General features: G+C 51.8%; 1 protein-coding gene across 2 annotated transcripts in view; it reads left to right on the forward strand.

The window, feature by feature from the left end:
• Positions 1–15,000, forward strand: part of LOC118227904 (insulin-like growth factor 1 receptor) — a 124,347-nt gene that overhangs the window by 107,001 nt on the left and 2,346 nt on the right. For both annotated transcript variants that reach the window (XM_035418954.1, XM_035418955.1), the window contains exons 11-20: positions 3,261–3,535; positions 4,462–4,604; positions 4,826–4,991; positions 5,526–5,625; positions 6,376–6,446; positions 6,641–6,870; positions 8,732–8,839; positions 9,380–9,539; positions 10,003–10,132; positions 12,875–13,009. In XM_035418954.1, coding sequence (XP_035274845.1) covers positions 3,261–3,535; positions 4,462–4,604; positions 4,826–4,991; positions 5,526–5,625; positions 6,376–6,446; positions 6,641–6,870; positions 8,732–8,839; positions 9,380–9,539; positions 10,003–10,132; positions 12,875–13,009 — 1,518 coding nt within the window. The remainder of the gene's footprint in view (positions 1–3,260; positions 3,536–4,461; positions 4,605–4,825; positions 4,992–5,525; positions 5,626–6,375; positions 6,447–6,640; positions 6,871–8,731; positions 8,840–9,379; positions 9,540–10,002; positions 10,133–12,874; positions 13,010–15,000) is intronic.

Consider the following 15,000-nt stretch of genomic DNA (forward strand, 5'->3'; position numbering starts at 1 on the left):
CCCACTCTCTCTCTCTCTCTCTCTCTCTCTCCCACTCTCTCTCTCTCTCCTACTCTCTCTCTCTCTCTCTCTCTCTCTCTCTCTCTCTCTCTCTCTCTCTCTCTCTCTCTCTCTCTCTCTCTCTCTCTCTCTCTCTCTCTCTCTCTCTCTCTCTCTCTCTCTCTCTCTCTCTCTCTCTAGTGTTCTGCAGGATGCAGTGGATGTGCTCCCCTGTGAGGGTTTTTTTTATTTTATTTTTTTTTAAATCCTATCTCTCTCCCTCATGCCTTGCTCTGGCCGCCCCCGCTCAGTAACACACAAGGCCCTTGACTGCCTCAAATTTGCTGGTCAGAATTAGCCGCACACGATGCCCGCTCAGTGTCCCCCGTTTTAATTTGCCTGATTATATCCGCCTTCCTGCAAAGCCAAGTGCTGAGGGGACCAACTCCCTCTGTAGGCAACCAATCCCCCCCACCCATCGCTTCACATATGGTAACCCCCCCCCGCCCCATATGGGCTTACTTTGACAGGTAGTACAAAAGGCTGACCGATTCGTACTAACAGCGGGAATACCCATGGGGCGGCATAGCTCAGGAGGTAAGACCGATTGTCTGGCAGTCGGAGGGTTGCCGGTTCAAACCCCGCCCTGGGCGTGTCGAAGTGTCCTTGAGCAAGACACCTAATCCCTAACTGCTCTGGCGAATGAGAGGCATCAATTGTAAAGCGCTTCGGATAAAAGCGCTATATAAATGCAGTCCATTTACCATTTACCATTTGCGGTCTTTGGAAATTAATTTTTGTGTGGGAGATCATTCCGTTAATAATCAATCAGAAATAACACCTCTCTAGGGGCTAGAAATTGATTTCTGTAGCTTGGTTGATATTTTTAAAAAAAAACTGTAGCAACAAAAATATTGAAATTTGTAGCTGACGCGTGCCATCTGAGCTGAAGAGCGAGAGGTCCCTCTCCTTGTCGCTGCACGTGGATTATTTTGTCCAGACCATCAGTTCCGCTCTTTGGACGGAATATTCCGGTGTTTGCTGAGACTGAACGCTCTGTTCCGTTTCCCGCTTTCCCCATCCGTCCCTCGTTCATTAATCGTGTAGAATGCCACGCCCTCGGTTCGCTGTGATTACCCGGATGACCTGAACTTAACCGAATTCACTTCCAACTTTTTCCTCCTGCCTTCTCCAACCATCTTCCCTTCCTTCTCTGAACTGAGGAGCTCTGAGATCTCTGTTGCCCCCTGTCTGTGTGGAGGACTCCTTCCGCTGTGGTGTATTGGTCTCTGAGATCTCTGTTGCCCCCTGTCTGTGTGGAGGACTCCTTCCTCTGTGGTGTATTGGTCTCTGAGCTCTTTGTTGCCCCCTGTCTATGTGGAGGACTCCTTCCTCTATGGTGCATCTGTATTTCTATCTCTCCAACCATCTCAGCTGCTCTCTCTCGCCTACACTTTGTCTCCTCTTGCCTCTTGTCTGTCTGTTTCCGTCTATCTTTTTCTCTTTCCATTTTCTCTGTCTCGCTGTGTCTTTTTGTGCAAGTTCTCCCCGTCTCATTTCTTTTTCCATCTCTCTATCTCTCCATCTCTCTATCTGTTTCCGTCTGTCCGTCGGTCTTTCTCCATCCTTCCCCATGTCGCCATCTCTCTTTCCAGCTCTCCATCTGTCCCTGCCTCTCAGTCTTTCCATCCATCTCCATTACTCTCAATCTCGCTTTTTTCTCTTTCTCTCTCAATCAAATTGTGTGCTTTATTCGCATGACAAGATTTGTGTTGCAATAACACAAGGCAATAAAATGCACAATAATATTAGTAACGGCAATGATATTAGTAACGACAATAACCCGCCAAAACAAAATAAAGATAACCCCCACCCCCTTCTCTCTCTCTCTCTCCCTCCTCCCCCCCTCTCTCTTGTTGTTTCTCTCTGTCTCAGTTTCTCTCTCCGTTCCCCAGTGTCAGGGCTAATAATGGTCCCCAGACACTGAGAGATGAGTTTGTGCTCCTGTGCCGGGCTCCTGTTTCCAACATCCGCTTGCGGGACGCCCCCTAATCGGCCAGCGCGGCACGCGCAACGTCCCGTCCGGGCCGCCGGCCCGAGCCCGCCACAAATCCGCCATTATGTCCGCATTACCGCCAATTACCGCCATTAACCCCGGCCTTTGTTCCTCTGCGGGTCAGACCCGAGCTTTTTTTTTTTTTTTTTTTTTTCTTCTCCCAAAACGAGCAACAAAAATTGCGATCCAGAATGCACAGCGCGGACAAAGCGCGTCTTTGTCCCGGATTTATCAAGCCTTTATGTCACACCTCGCGGCTCCCTGTTGGTGTCAAACTGTCCCGTTCCTCCGTAAATGGTTTCTCTCTTGCGAGTTGTCAGTGTGCCAGCAGCGTACCAGCTCACCGGTTCACGTAGGGACCCTCGAAGGGTTCGCTAGAATCGACGCAGTACTGGGTACTCTGGAGATAAAATTTATGACTCTGCATATTCTGTTCTCAGCAAACATTCCAGTCCATGGGCTGCACAGCTTGTTCTCAACTACAGTCTGCAATTTTTATGTTTGTATGTCCTTTTGTGTGTTTACTAATTATTGCTTTTTTCTTTTTGGCATTTTGAAGGCCTGTCCGTATCCGACAGCCACTGCGTATTATTGTTTGAAACCGGTTATTTTAAGAGATCAGGATAAAGAAAATCATTCCGTTTCTGTTAAAGGGGACCATGTTTTCGTGTTCTTTGGTGTGTGTGTGTGTGTGTGTGTGTTCACCACACAGACACACCAATCTGAGCTCTGTGTTGCCCCCTGTCTGTGTGGAGGACTCCTTCCTCTGGTGTATCCGGCTCTGGGGCTGTCTGTTGCCCCCTGTCTGTGTGGAGGACTCCTTCCTCTGTGGTGTATCCGGCTCTGGGGCTCTCTGTTGCCCCCTGTCTCCTTCCTCTGTGGTGTATCCGGCTCTGGGGCTGTCTGTTGCCCCCTGTCTGTGTGGAGGACTCCTTCCTCTGTGGTGTATCCGGCTCTGGGGCTCTCTGTTGCCCCCTGTCTCCTTCCTCTGCGGTGTATCCGGCTCTGGGGCTCTCTATTGCCCCCTGTCTGTGTGGAGGACTCCTTCCTCTGGTGTATCCGGCTCTGGGGCTGTCTGTGGCTCCCTGTCTGTGTGGAGGACTCCTTCCTCTGTGGTGTATCCGGCTCTGGGGCTCTCTGTTGCCCCCTGTCTGTGTGGAGGACTCCTTTGTCTGTAGCACATCAGGCTCTAAGCTCTCTTTCGTCCTGTGCCCCTCCCCCGCAGGCCCCCAGACCGGCGTCGCAGGGACGTCTTTGGGATCGCCAACGCCACCCTGGCGCGCGGCCGGAACGTCACAGGGCCGGAGGGGAACGCGACCGGCGGGGAGCCGGCCGAGCGCGAGTACCCGTTCTACGACGTCATGGTGAGCGGGCGGGAGTGGACGGAGATCTCGCACCTGCAGTCCTTCACCGTGTACCGCATCGACATCCACGCCTGCAACCACGAGGTCAAGCACTGCAGCGCCGCCGCCTTCGTCTTCTCCAGGACCAGACCCGCAGGTCAGAACCGCAACCCGCTCAGTTCCAAACCCGCAGGTCAGAACCGCAACCCGCTCAGGTCCAAACCCGCAGGTCAGAACCGCAACCCGCTCAGTTCCAAACCCGCAGGTCAGAACCGCAACCCGCTCAGGTCCAAACCCGCAGGTCAGAACCGCAACCCTAACCGTCTCTGTGCCAAACATGCTGATCAGAACCGCAACTACAAGCCGCTGTGTACCAAACATTCTGATCAGAACCGCAACCACAAGCCGCTCTGTACCAAACATTCTGATTAGAACCGCAACCACAAGCCGCTGTGTACCAAAACCCGGAGGTTAGAACTACAGCCACTACCTGCTGTAACCCAAACCTCCTAGTCAGAATCACAACTACAACCAGAACCTGCTCTCATACAAAACCCCATTGGTCAGGACCACAACCAGAACCTGCTGTTATACTTCTGCACAGAACTACATTAGGAAACCACTTTGTACCGAATGGGCAGGTCAGAACCGCAACCAGAACTACAATCCCTGTTATACCCAACCTGCAGGCTAGAACTATAAGCACAACCAGAACCTGCTCTCATTTCAGAGAGATCCCTTAGCCCAGGGATCTCGTACCCCAGTCCTGAAGGGCCACATTTGAGCTGGTTTGCAGCGTGCTCCTGCGCTGCTGTGTTTAATTTAAGCCATTGATTGGTTAACGAGTCCGCACAGCTTCTTCCCAAGGCCTAAATTGGCTGCTGATTGGAAGGAAACCACAAACACAAACAGATAATGTGGCTCTCCGGCACGAGAGTGTCCTTGCCTCACACTGTGCTGAACTCAGTGCTCTTCTGACTGAGGGCAAATGGCTTTCTGCAATATGGTCCTCCTGCGCCTCTAAGTCACTTTACATTGTTGAGTTTTATTTTTCTCTCCTCCTTTCTTCCCCTCGTTCCTCAGACAAAGCGGATGACATCCCGGGTCCCGTGACCTGGGAGGGGGGCGAGCAGGGGAAGGGCGTGGTCTTCCTGAGGTGGCCTGAACCTGTCAATCCCAACGGCCTGATCCTGATGTACGAGATCAAGTTCCGCCTCACCAACGAGGTGAGCACTGGCCTCGACCTGCACAGGGGAGGAGTTAGGGCCAGGGGGGTGGAGTTTTGGACGAGGGGGCGGGGTCAAGAGGGCAGGCCTCTCATTGTTGAACGCTACAGACTGATACAATGCGTGTGTGTGTGTGTGTGTGTGTGTGTGTGTGTGTGTGCGCGTGCGCGTGCGTGTGTGCGTGTTTTCTTTTTGTTTTTTTTCCTTTTTCTTTTTTCCAGCCGGAGAAACATGAATGCGTCTCCCGGCAACACTACCGTGCTCACAAGGGATACCAGCTGGGCATCCTGGCGCCTGGGAACTACACGGCGCGGGTTCGAGCCACCTCGCTGGCCGGCAACGGGTCCTGGACCGAGCCCATGGCCTTCTACGTACCCCAGCCCAAAAGTAAGGCCAAAAGTAGGACCAGTATTGCCCTGATCCGCATGTGTTCGGGTTCCAGTCAGTGTGCATGAGGAAGACCTGCTGCCTGGCCGTTAGAGTAAACTACTGATCTACAGGGCTAGACCACATACGCTGGAGTCTTCCACCTCTCCCTTCAGACACCCCAGTCTGCAAACCGGAAGGCATTGGGCAGATAGGATGTGATCTAATTTGGTCTAATCTTGGGTCATTTCCTGATCAGTATCTCATCGCCCAGAAAGACTAACTGACCTGACGCTGGGCCTTTCTCTCTTTTATATTCGCGTAACGACGCAGAACATTTCAAAGTGCTCATCCTCCCAAGCTGATTGGCCGGTTGTGCCGTTGTGTCGTTCAGTCATTGGGTCTCGCGTTCCCCTGGCACAGAGCCGCATAGCCCCTGCCAGGGCTGGTTATGTCCTGGCTCCTGGCTGCCTGCACTGAGCGCGCTCAGCCTCGCTTCCTGGCTCTGCCACAGCCTTCACCCGTTTCTCCCCCCCCCCCCCCCCCCCCCCGCAGGAGAGAACGAGATGCTCTACCTGATGATCCTCGTTCCCGTCGTGGTGCTGGCCATCACCGCCGGCCTGGTCACCGCGCTCGTCCTGGTGAACAAGAAGAGGTGAGCGCCTGTCCGTCAAACCGCGGCGTCAGCGGAGCCCCTCCCCCTTTTTACCAGACATGAGCTGACCCGGGTCACACAGCGTCAGCTGAGTCATATCAGTGCCACTTCAATACATTATATTCATTTTATTCGTTTTTTATTTTTGGTGGCTCAGTTCTTACAACGTGCTTCAGCCATAATAGAACGTTAGTTTCAGGGCAAAATCAGTCAGCAAAATGTAAAACAAGGAGCAGCTAACGCATACAAGAAGAGAAGAGGAGCAGGTCAACGCCAGAGCCCCTCTCTTCAAAACAAGCTAAAACGCACATCACATAGTTTTTATTTGATTCAATTTAATAATTTTTTATGAGACAATCTGCATTCGAGGGTTGAGCTGCGTTGTTTTCACCATCCGAGCTCTCGTCAGCACTATCTTGGACGATTTAACGTATTTACGCACGCGCGTGTGTGTGGAGGGAAATGATTTTCCACTATGTGTGTTTTTTTTCCCCCCTCCCCACATATTTTTGTTTCGGCCCTGCGAGATTGCGGATGCTTTTTTTTTTTCTCCCCAGGGTTGTCTGAGGTGAAATTTCTCCAGGCTAGCGAGCGAGCGGGGAGGGGAGGGGAGGGGAGGGGAGCGGAGGGGAGGGGAGGGGAGGGGAGGGGAGCGAGCGGGGAGGGGAGGGGAGGGAGTAACGCTGCTAAATGATTTCCATTTGTGGAGCGCTGAAAGCGCGTGCTAAATGGCCTGCTTTGTTTCCGCAGGAACAGCGACAGGCTGGGGAACGGCGTTCTGTACGCGTCCGTCAACCCGGAGTACTTCAGCGCCGCGGAGAGTGAGTGTCAGCAGAGCCCGCCGCGGCGCTGTAGCTAGGCCGCTAGCGGCAGCGACGGCATCAGCAGTGTGCATTTCAGCATCGCCGTTAAATTGTGGTTATTCCTTTGTTGTTATCGTAATTCTTGTTATTAGCGTTATTGTTGTTTATTATATAGCCGCTCGCTCCCTCGCCCCCCCCCCCTCTCTCTCCAGTGTACGTGCCGGACGAGTGGGAGGTGGCTCGGGAGAAGATCACCATGTGCAGGGAGCTGGGCCAGGGCTCGTTCGGCATGGTGTACGAGGGCATCGCCAAGGGCGTGGTCAAGGACGAGCCGGAGACGCGCGTGGCCATCAAGACGGTCAACGAGTCGGCCAGCATGCGCGAGCGCATCGAGTTCCTCAACGAGGCGTCCGTCATGAAGGAGTTCAACTGCCACCACGTGGTGAGGGAGCACCCCGCCCCCTGCCTCCTATTGGCCTGACGCGAGCCACGCCTCCACTTCGTAAACTGTGTCACTTGGAAACTTAGGGCCTCCTTACATTTACATTCATTTAGATGCTCTGGACATTCACCTGATTTATACGAGCGATAGCCGCACCTGGCTAACAACACTTATCACTGAAGCGCTAATACAGATGCTAACGAATAACCAGCATACAGACCCTGAATACATCAGATTACATCTATATCAAGCCCTAGGAAGAAAAACCTAAAGCTATAAAAAATACCACAACCTGAATCAGTACAGCAGGTGGGAGTGCAAGGGGGTGGGTGTGGGATTATGGTGAGCCAAGACAGAGTCTGAAGAGGTGGGCCTTCAACTGAAGACGATCAGTGATTCTGCCGTCCTGATCGTTATGGGAAGCTCGGTTCGCCATTGGAGGACCAGCACAGACGGACATGGTAACTGGGAGGAGCGAGTACAGTGGGAGGGGCTAGCTGGTCACCCAGAGGTGGCCGAGCAGTGGGGTGTGGGATCTGGAGGCTGGTTGGAGATACGGTCCAGCTCTTGTGAACTTCTCTATGGGCTAGTACCAAGGTTTTAACCTTAATAGGCACAGAAGCAAGCTCCATCTCATGGATACCTGTTCCCAAAGTCATGTCCCCTGCATATTTGGGGCAGAGACACAAACTCTACCCCTGGATACTAATGGCCAATACAAGTCCCGCCCCCAGAGTCCCGCCCCCAGTCCAGCCCCTCGGATGCTTGGGGCCAATCACACAAGCCCTGTTCATTACACATTGCAAACAGATTTAGAGATGGACATTAATAAATGGCCTGTTTTGGTGGAAAGCCTCTCCTGTTTACAGACTGCAGTTTTAAAAAGCAGGGGGGTGTTGACCCTGGCAGTGCCAGGGGAGGCATGGCGGTTCTCGTGCTTGTGCCCAGGAGGCAGCGGACGCCCTGAACACCTTGGCAGTGTTCAGAGAGCTCTGGACAGCAGTGTTTGAACGTCAGGGCTGTGCTGCTGATTCGTGTCTCAGGAGTAGCGAAGTGACTTTCGCTCAGTTTTAATAAAACATAAGTTCATAAATGAATAAATGTGTGTTTTGACAACCGGGGGTGGGGACTCCTTAAAGGAACATGTTTTCCAAATGTGTACTTGGATACATGTATTTTACATTACATTACATTACAGGCATTTGGCAGACGCTCTTATCCAGAGCAACGTACAACAAAGTGTATGACCATAACCAGGAACAAGTATGACGAAACCCCTAGAGAGAATTTATTTGTAATACAGGTGTCTCACCCCTTCTGTGTATTGTTTATGCCTCCTAAGCAACCGATGCCTCAGCCCTTTCAATTTTAGTTGATATATACATTTTTAGGGAGGTGTTTCATTCGTTTTTTTTTTTTACCCCATCTGACCAGAAGAGTGAGGTAGTCCTCAGGTCCAGGCCCACACAGAGCACTGTTCCTGGGACCTGAGGGTCTTAAATCAGTGATTATTATTGAGCTTCAGAGTTTGTGGAACATTTTTCCCTCAGGAGAGAGAGAGTTTTAGCCATGTTTGAGTGTTTTTAAAATGACACGCTTCATTTTTGAGATTGATTAAAATAATTCGGAAGCGGGCATGTTTTCACAGGCCCGCGTCAGTGCCCCCTTTTGAGCTGGTTTTCGCGGGGCCAAACTGGGGGACGCTTCACGGATGAGCGTATAGGAGCCTGTCAGCCGGTCCAGTGTGTGGGCTGACCGCCACTCTGTAGAAGTACATTCTCCAGGACTGAAGCTGTTCCATTAAGTGCAGCGTGTGGGGCTTGTGATGTAACTGCTGTTCCCTGCTCTCCGATTGGTCCAGGTCCGGCTGCTGGGCGTGGTTTCGCAGGGACAGCCCACCTTGGTCATAATGGAGCTGATGACCCGTGGTGACCTCAAAAGCCATCTGCGGTCCATGCGATCCCAAGAGGTAAAGCCGTGGTTTCAGGCTCCTGCTGCCGGATGCACCCCCACATGATGGCACACCTTTAATGATAAACACAGCAATGAGATGGCATGCCCCGTTAAACCGGACAGTCCTCATAACAGACAGATTTTGATGAGTCTGGAAATCTCTTTCCAACGTGAATCATGTAAACTTTTAACACACTTTCTGGACTTCAGCAGGTAAACTATTTCTAAATCCTTTTAAAATAAACGTAGAAAAAACAAAGCTATATAATGAAACAAAGGAAGGAAAGTCCTCTTTGAACTTTATGGGCATTTTTCAAATAGTGAATTCAATTGAAATTGTTTTCCTGAATTCTCTGAATTGAAACCCCAAATGTGGCTGCCTACCTCATCCCACATGCTCTAGCCAATGGGACACCTGCAATCCGGCCACGTCAGCTGCGTCTGCAAGCCCACAGCCGCGATTGGCTGTTTCAAACTGTGAGAAAATGAGGAGAGGCTAAAAAAGCTCAAAACAAAAGCTAACAACTGGGCTGACACCCCCCCCCCCCCCCTGCAGAATTCATCCTGCCATTCGCTGCCCCCCCTGAAGAAGATGATCCAGATGGCGGGAGAGATCGCGGACGGTATGGCCTACCTGAACGCCAACAAGTTCGTCCACAGAGATCTGGCCGCCAGGAACTGCATGGTGGCAGAGGACTTCACCGTCAAGATCGGAGGTGAGCGAGCGCTCCTCGAACCTCTCGCACTCTGTTTGCTCCTTTCACTGCCAGTTTGTTTAAGAACCCCACGCCGAAAGCCAGGCTCCAAAATAACTATGTTGCTGTATAACCAATAGGAGGGCTCATAGCAGAGCTGTTGTATGCATTTTATTTATTTATTTGTGTGTGTGTGTGTTTTTATAAAAGAATATAATCGTTGGATATAATGCATTCACAGTAGAAATATAATTATTCAGTATAGCGAACACCGATATATATATATACTTTCCGTACAGTGCTTTATATTACAGTGGAAACTTTGATGGTGTCTACATTGTCTGAAGATGGGCAAACGTTTTGAAATGTATTGAAATAGGATAACGGCAAATCACACCCCCCCCCCGGAAGTATGAGGGCAAGAGGACGGCTTCCCCCCTTTCACCTAAACAGGACTCACGCTGTGCGCCTCTCTCCTCTGCAGATTTCGGGATGACCCGGGACATCTACGAAACGGACTACTACCGGAAAGGAGGCAAGGGCTTGCTGCCGGTGCGCTGGATGTCTCCGGAATCTCTCAAAGACGGCGTCTTCACCACAAACTCCGATGTCTGGTACGAGAACCTTTATCTTCCCTTCCCTCCCTCTCCACCCCCAAAACAAGCCCCCCCCCCCCCCCCCCCCAAAACAAGCCCTGCCCCTGTTCTCAGCCCCACTACGGTGTTGTTTTCTCCAGAACTGTCTCTGGCCCCCCTCTTCCTGCCCTCCCACAACGGGACCCCCACTAAACAGACGGCGGAAAGGAAAATCTGTTGCTAGGTCACTTAAAATCCCCCTAAAAGAACCAAAGAGGTCCTGCTTATCTGCATGTGTTTCTGGAAGCCATTATTAGATCCTCTGTGCTGGAGAAACGGGGTATAAGGCTTTTAATACGAGCGCGTGCACACACACACATACACACACACTCATACACACACACACACACTTGCATATCACGCATGCGCGTGTACAAGCAGAACACATACTAGTCTCGGGTACATACAGTACACACTCATGCACACATGTATGCATACACACACGCACACGCACACACACACACACACACACACACACACACACAGTGTGACAGCTGCTGCTGCCAGCATGTCCGTCCCTCTTGCCCCCCCCCCCCCCCCCCCCCCTCCCCGATGCACAGTCTGCCCTTAACTCCGCCTCTTGGTACGCTAGCGCTATGTAGCGCCGCGGTTTGAGAAACTCTCTGCAGGGGAGCAGAGCTCGTCAAACCGGGGCTCACGTTTCTCAACCAGAAGCGTCCCCCCGGGCCCGTCTCTCCGTTTGTGTCGAAACCCCGCTCTCCAGATGTGCTCAGATTACGGGTCGAGCCTCGCCAGCCAGGTCCCCTCACTGTATCTGCTCCTTTGAAGCTGCCAAAATTACAAGGAGCGAAGCGAGGAGGACCACTCCAGGTGCAGCCCGTTAAGCGGGCTGGCGGAACTGGGACCCTCTTGTTCCCCCCCTCCCCAATTTAAGAAAAAAAAAGGAAACACTTCATGCGGTTTTGTCCTTTCCCAACGCTGTTGTTTGTGTCGGTGTTGTACAGTTCAGTCTTGTAACTGCCTTTTTTTAAAGATGTTGGCCATTGCCTCAACATTAAAGAGAGAGGACAACATTTATCCTTTGGAGAACAAACAAATAATACTAATAACAGGCTGCATTTTACCTTTTCTCTTCTCCTTGATGCAGTTTCCAGCTGGCCTTTGGAACACAAGGAGTAATTTGAATTAATGACCACCAGACACTTTAGTACTGTGAAGAAGTTCTTTGAATTTGAATAGATGATATTTTTCTTCGTAAGCGTGTTTAAATACATCGGCCCTCAGTTTGACTCTCGCTGTCCAGGGTAGAAAACGTCATCCTTTCCCCCATTCCCAGATACGTTTAATGTTGCTTCTCTCGTCAGTACCTTTCTGTACTACGAGTCTGACCAGGTTGATGTGACTGTGGCCATGTTCTTGCTAATAAACCTTTGGTAAGTCGCTTCTTCTGACAAATCATTATTTTTATAGGTGGCCCTACTACATCTGGAGGTGTCAATTCAGGTCACCTCATTGAACTATAGAGTAGCGGTGGCTAAAGCGCGTTGCAGCCAATTAGTTTGCCGTGAAAGAGATTTCACAAACCTGCGAAATTTTTCCTTTTGTTTAGTGTAATGTTTCAAAGACAAGAATGCAAGGTTGTGTCAAGCTGCGAGGGGGAGGTGCCTCGCGTTCGAGGGTCCAGACGCTTGTGTAGACATTTGGGCAGTGTCATGTGCTGTGCAAGGTCACTCTGTCTGGAATGTCTTTTCTTTTTTTCTTTTTTTTTTGCTTGTTTTTCCTCCCTCCCTCGGTCTCTGGTATTTCTCCTAAACTGCGGAGACGATAAAGCGCCGTTGTACTGTCTAATTATGGCAGAAATCCCTGATTGCCAAATTTTGGAGGTCAGTGGAAGGCTGTTGTAATTTGCTTCTTATTGGCACACGGTGTGGGGGTTGCTGGGCTGGGGGGGGGGCGGCAGTGTTCTGTCCTGCTTTTTGTTTGTGGTGCATGATCATGCTCTCTCTTTGTGTCTCTCTCTGCAGGTCATTTGAGGTGTTTAATTCCCTCTGTCTCCCCCTACTGGCCATGTGGAACGGTGCTTGTTTAAGTCTCTCTCTCCTGTCCCCAAGCAGTCATTGAGAGTAGTGCTTGCAGAGACAGCTCTAGGATTTAGGTGGCCCTAAATAACCGATTGTGTACTGTGGGGGGGGGGGGGGGGGGGGGGTGGGGGGGAGGAGGGGTGTTTTGTCTGTGATCGTGGACTGAAGAACTAGTGCAGGAGCGATAGAATTATATTACGTTACATTACTTTTATTTGGCAGACGCTTTTATGCGAAGCATCCCTTGTGTCGTCTGAACGCTGCACAATAACAAAAATGAAAATAAAAAACAATTAAAACCCGAACTGTGGCCCATCCCTGGTCGTTGCCCCAGACGACCGCGTAGGCAGTGTTTTCCAGGGGCTTCTGGGCGTGTGCTTGAGTGCATCTCCCCTTGCTGGTCGTTTGTGGTGCCGCTCGTTTTGAATCTTTCCCTGCAGGTCGCTGGCTTGGCGCTCCTTTCGCTCTGTCTCCGCCGGCGGATTGTTTGGGTTGCCCTTTGTTTGACTCTTTATCTGTGTCTGGTCCTGCAGGTCATTCGAGGTGACGCTGGTTTGGCTCTCCCTCCCAGCCTCTCTCCCCCCCCCCCTTCCCCCCCTCCCACCCCCTTGCAGGATGCGTAGGTGGGTAGCTGGTTTGACTCCGGTCTCTCTCTCTCTCTCTCTGCCTCCCCCTGCAGGTCGTTCGGGGTGGTGCTGTGGGAGATCGCCACGCTGGCGGAGCAGCCGTACCAGGGCATGTCCAACGAGCAGGTGCTGCGCTTCGTCATGGAGGGGGGTCTGCTGGACAAGCCGGACAACTGTCCCGACATGCTGTGAGTCTGGGGGGCGGGCGGGGCGGGGCCGCCACTCTCTGCGAGACTGTCCTTTGAAGGCCAGACTCTATCGCGATTGGGCGAAGTGGGGTTAGCGTGCCGGACGTCATTCTCCTGTGAGGTCAAAGCTGACCCCCCCCCCCCCCCCCCCCATCGCGCAAACCGCTAGCCGACAGGCTGACCTTCCATCTCAGCCCATGATGTGCAGATTTTAGATTTAGCGGGTCTGTGGGGACTTCGGGGAGGGGGTTGCGGGTTTGAGGCCAGTCATTAATGCTGTGTCACAAGACCCCCCCCCCCCCCCCGTTTACACAACGGCCCGGCCGGAGAAACGGCAGGAGGTAAATAAAGAGCGGTGACATCATGACATGAAACGTGGCGCTGAGCAGAGGGGGGGGGGTGGGGGGTGGGGGGGGGGGGAGGGGAGAGGGGAGAGGGAGGTGAAGCGAGGCCCATAGAAGGGATGCCAGGGCCCGTGTGCGAGGCATGCCTGCCGTTCCCCCGGGGGGGGGGAGATATGGTCACGCGGGGGGGTCGAGGTGGGGGGCAGCGCTCTCCTCTTATGGCCCTCGTACTCTGTTATAATTTTGCCCCGTACCCATAGAAGGCTTTTTTTTTTCTTTTTTTCTTCCCCCTCCCCCCCGATGTCTCTTCATGCTCTTCCATTTGTGGGGGGTGGCCGGAGAAGGGGGGATTTCTCAAACGTCTGGATCTGTGTAGCAGACGCATAAAGGGGAGGAGAGGAGAGGGGGGCCAGACCAAAAATCCCCAAAGGGTTCGTGACTGGGTCGCTCCATGTACTGTGCTGGCCACGTACGTTGTTATGGCCGAAACCTCAATGGCTTTCAGACGGCCTTCACCCCCCCCTTCCGTCCCCCAGCCCCACCCCCCCCAAACTCATGTGACTGACCTCACCTGGAATGTTAGAAACACAGATCCGTTGTTGCCTTGGCAACCCTACAAAAGTGCCCCCTGAGCACATGATTTTGGGAGGAGGCGGGGGTCTGGGTCACATGTTCAAAGCCACGGTTTCCTCCCTCTCTTTATGAGTTCCCGCGTGGTGCAAAACACCAGGGTTTGGGAGAAAACAGCGGAGGAAAGATGAGGTTTTGTCTTTGTGGCTGTTCATATTGACGAAGAAGAGTCCTTTTCTAACTTCTGTTTTTGTTTTAGTTTGTTGTTTGTTGTAGTTCCCTTCTTGCCCCATTAAACTTTTGTGAATGCACATCAAACGGAATTATTTATTTATCAGGAGTTCAAAAGGCATTATGGGAAAATTGAAAAGCGAAGGGGAATAGACTTCAAGTGCAAAATCACATTTACAATTTGGGTTTGTGATTGCCATTGTAAAGCATAAAAGGAATACAAAAATTCAATTTCCAACACCATTGTGTTCTTTAGAGAGGGATTCTTCCCTTTTCTACCCTTAATTACCACAGCAGAAGTTTCTCGTGTAAATTGCTTTCTTCGTGCTAGCAGGTTGAAAGAAACTAGTTCTAAATATGTTTGTCAATGTTGCGTGACTTGCTGGAAAAGTCTTATTCTAACAGTGTTTACTCGGTTGTAGCTGAATGTGTGGGGCTGTGGAAAAGGGGGGTAGATTTTTTTGGGGGGTAGGGGGGTTCTCTCCAGTGGGATTTATTGCAGTTTATTTTCTGATCTCACTTGAGCAAGCACACTCCGCAACAGATGGCCCAGTGTAAAACTCAGACCAGTGTCAAGACCTGTTAGGGGAGGGAGGGAGAGGGAGGGAGAAAGAGTGCGAGAGAGGGAGAGGGAGAGAGGGAGAGGAGAGAGAGAGAGAGAGAGAGAGAGAGACTAGGGTTGGGTGAGGGGTCTTGGATCCAGGTTGGATAATCTTGGAAATAAAATTAATATTCTCTTAGCAGCTTAAAAAAAAAAACCTCTCCCCCCCCCCCCCCCCCCCCCCCCCCCCCCCCCCCCCCCCCCTCCCCCCCCCCCCCCCCCCCCCCCCCCCCCCCCCCCCCCCC

Source organism: Anguilla anguilla, chromosome 5 (assembly GCF_013347855.1).
Source record: "Anguilla anguilla isolate fAngAng1 chromosome 5, fAngAng1.pri, whole genome shotgun sequence".
Classification (NCBI taxonomy): Eukaryota; Metazoa; Chordata; class Actinopteri; order Anguilliformes; family Anguillidae; genus Anguilla; species Anguilla anguilla.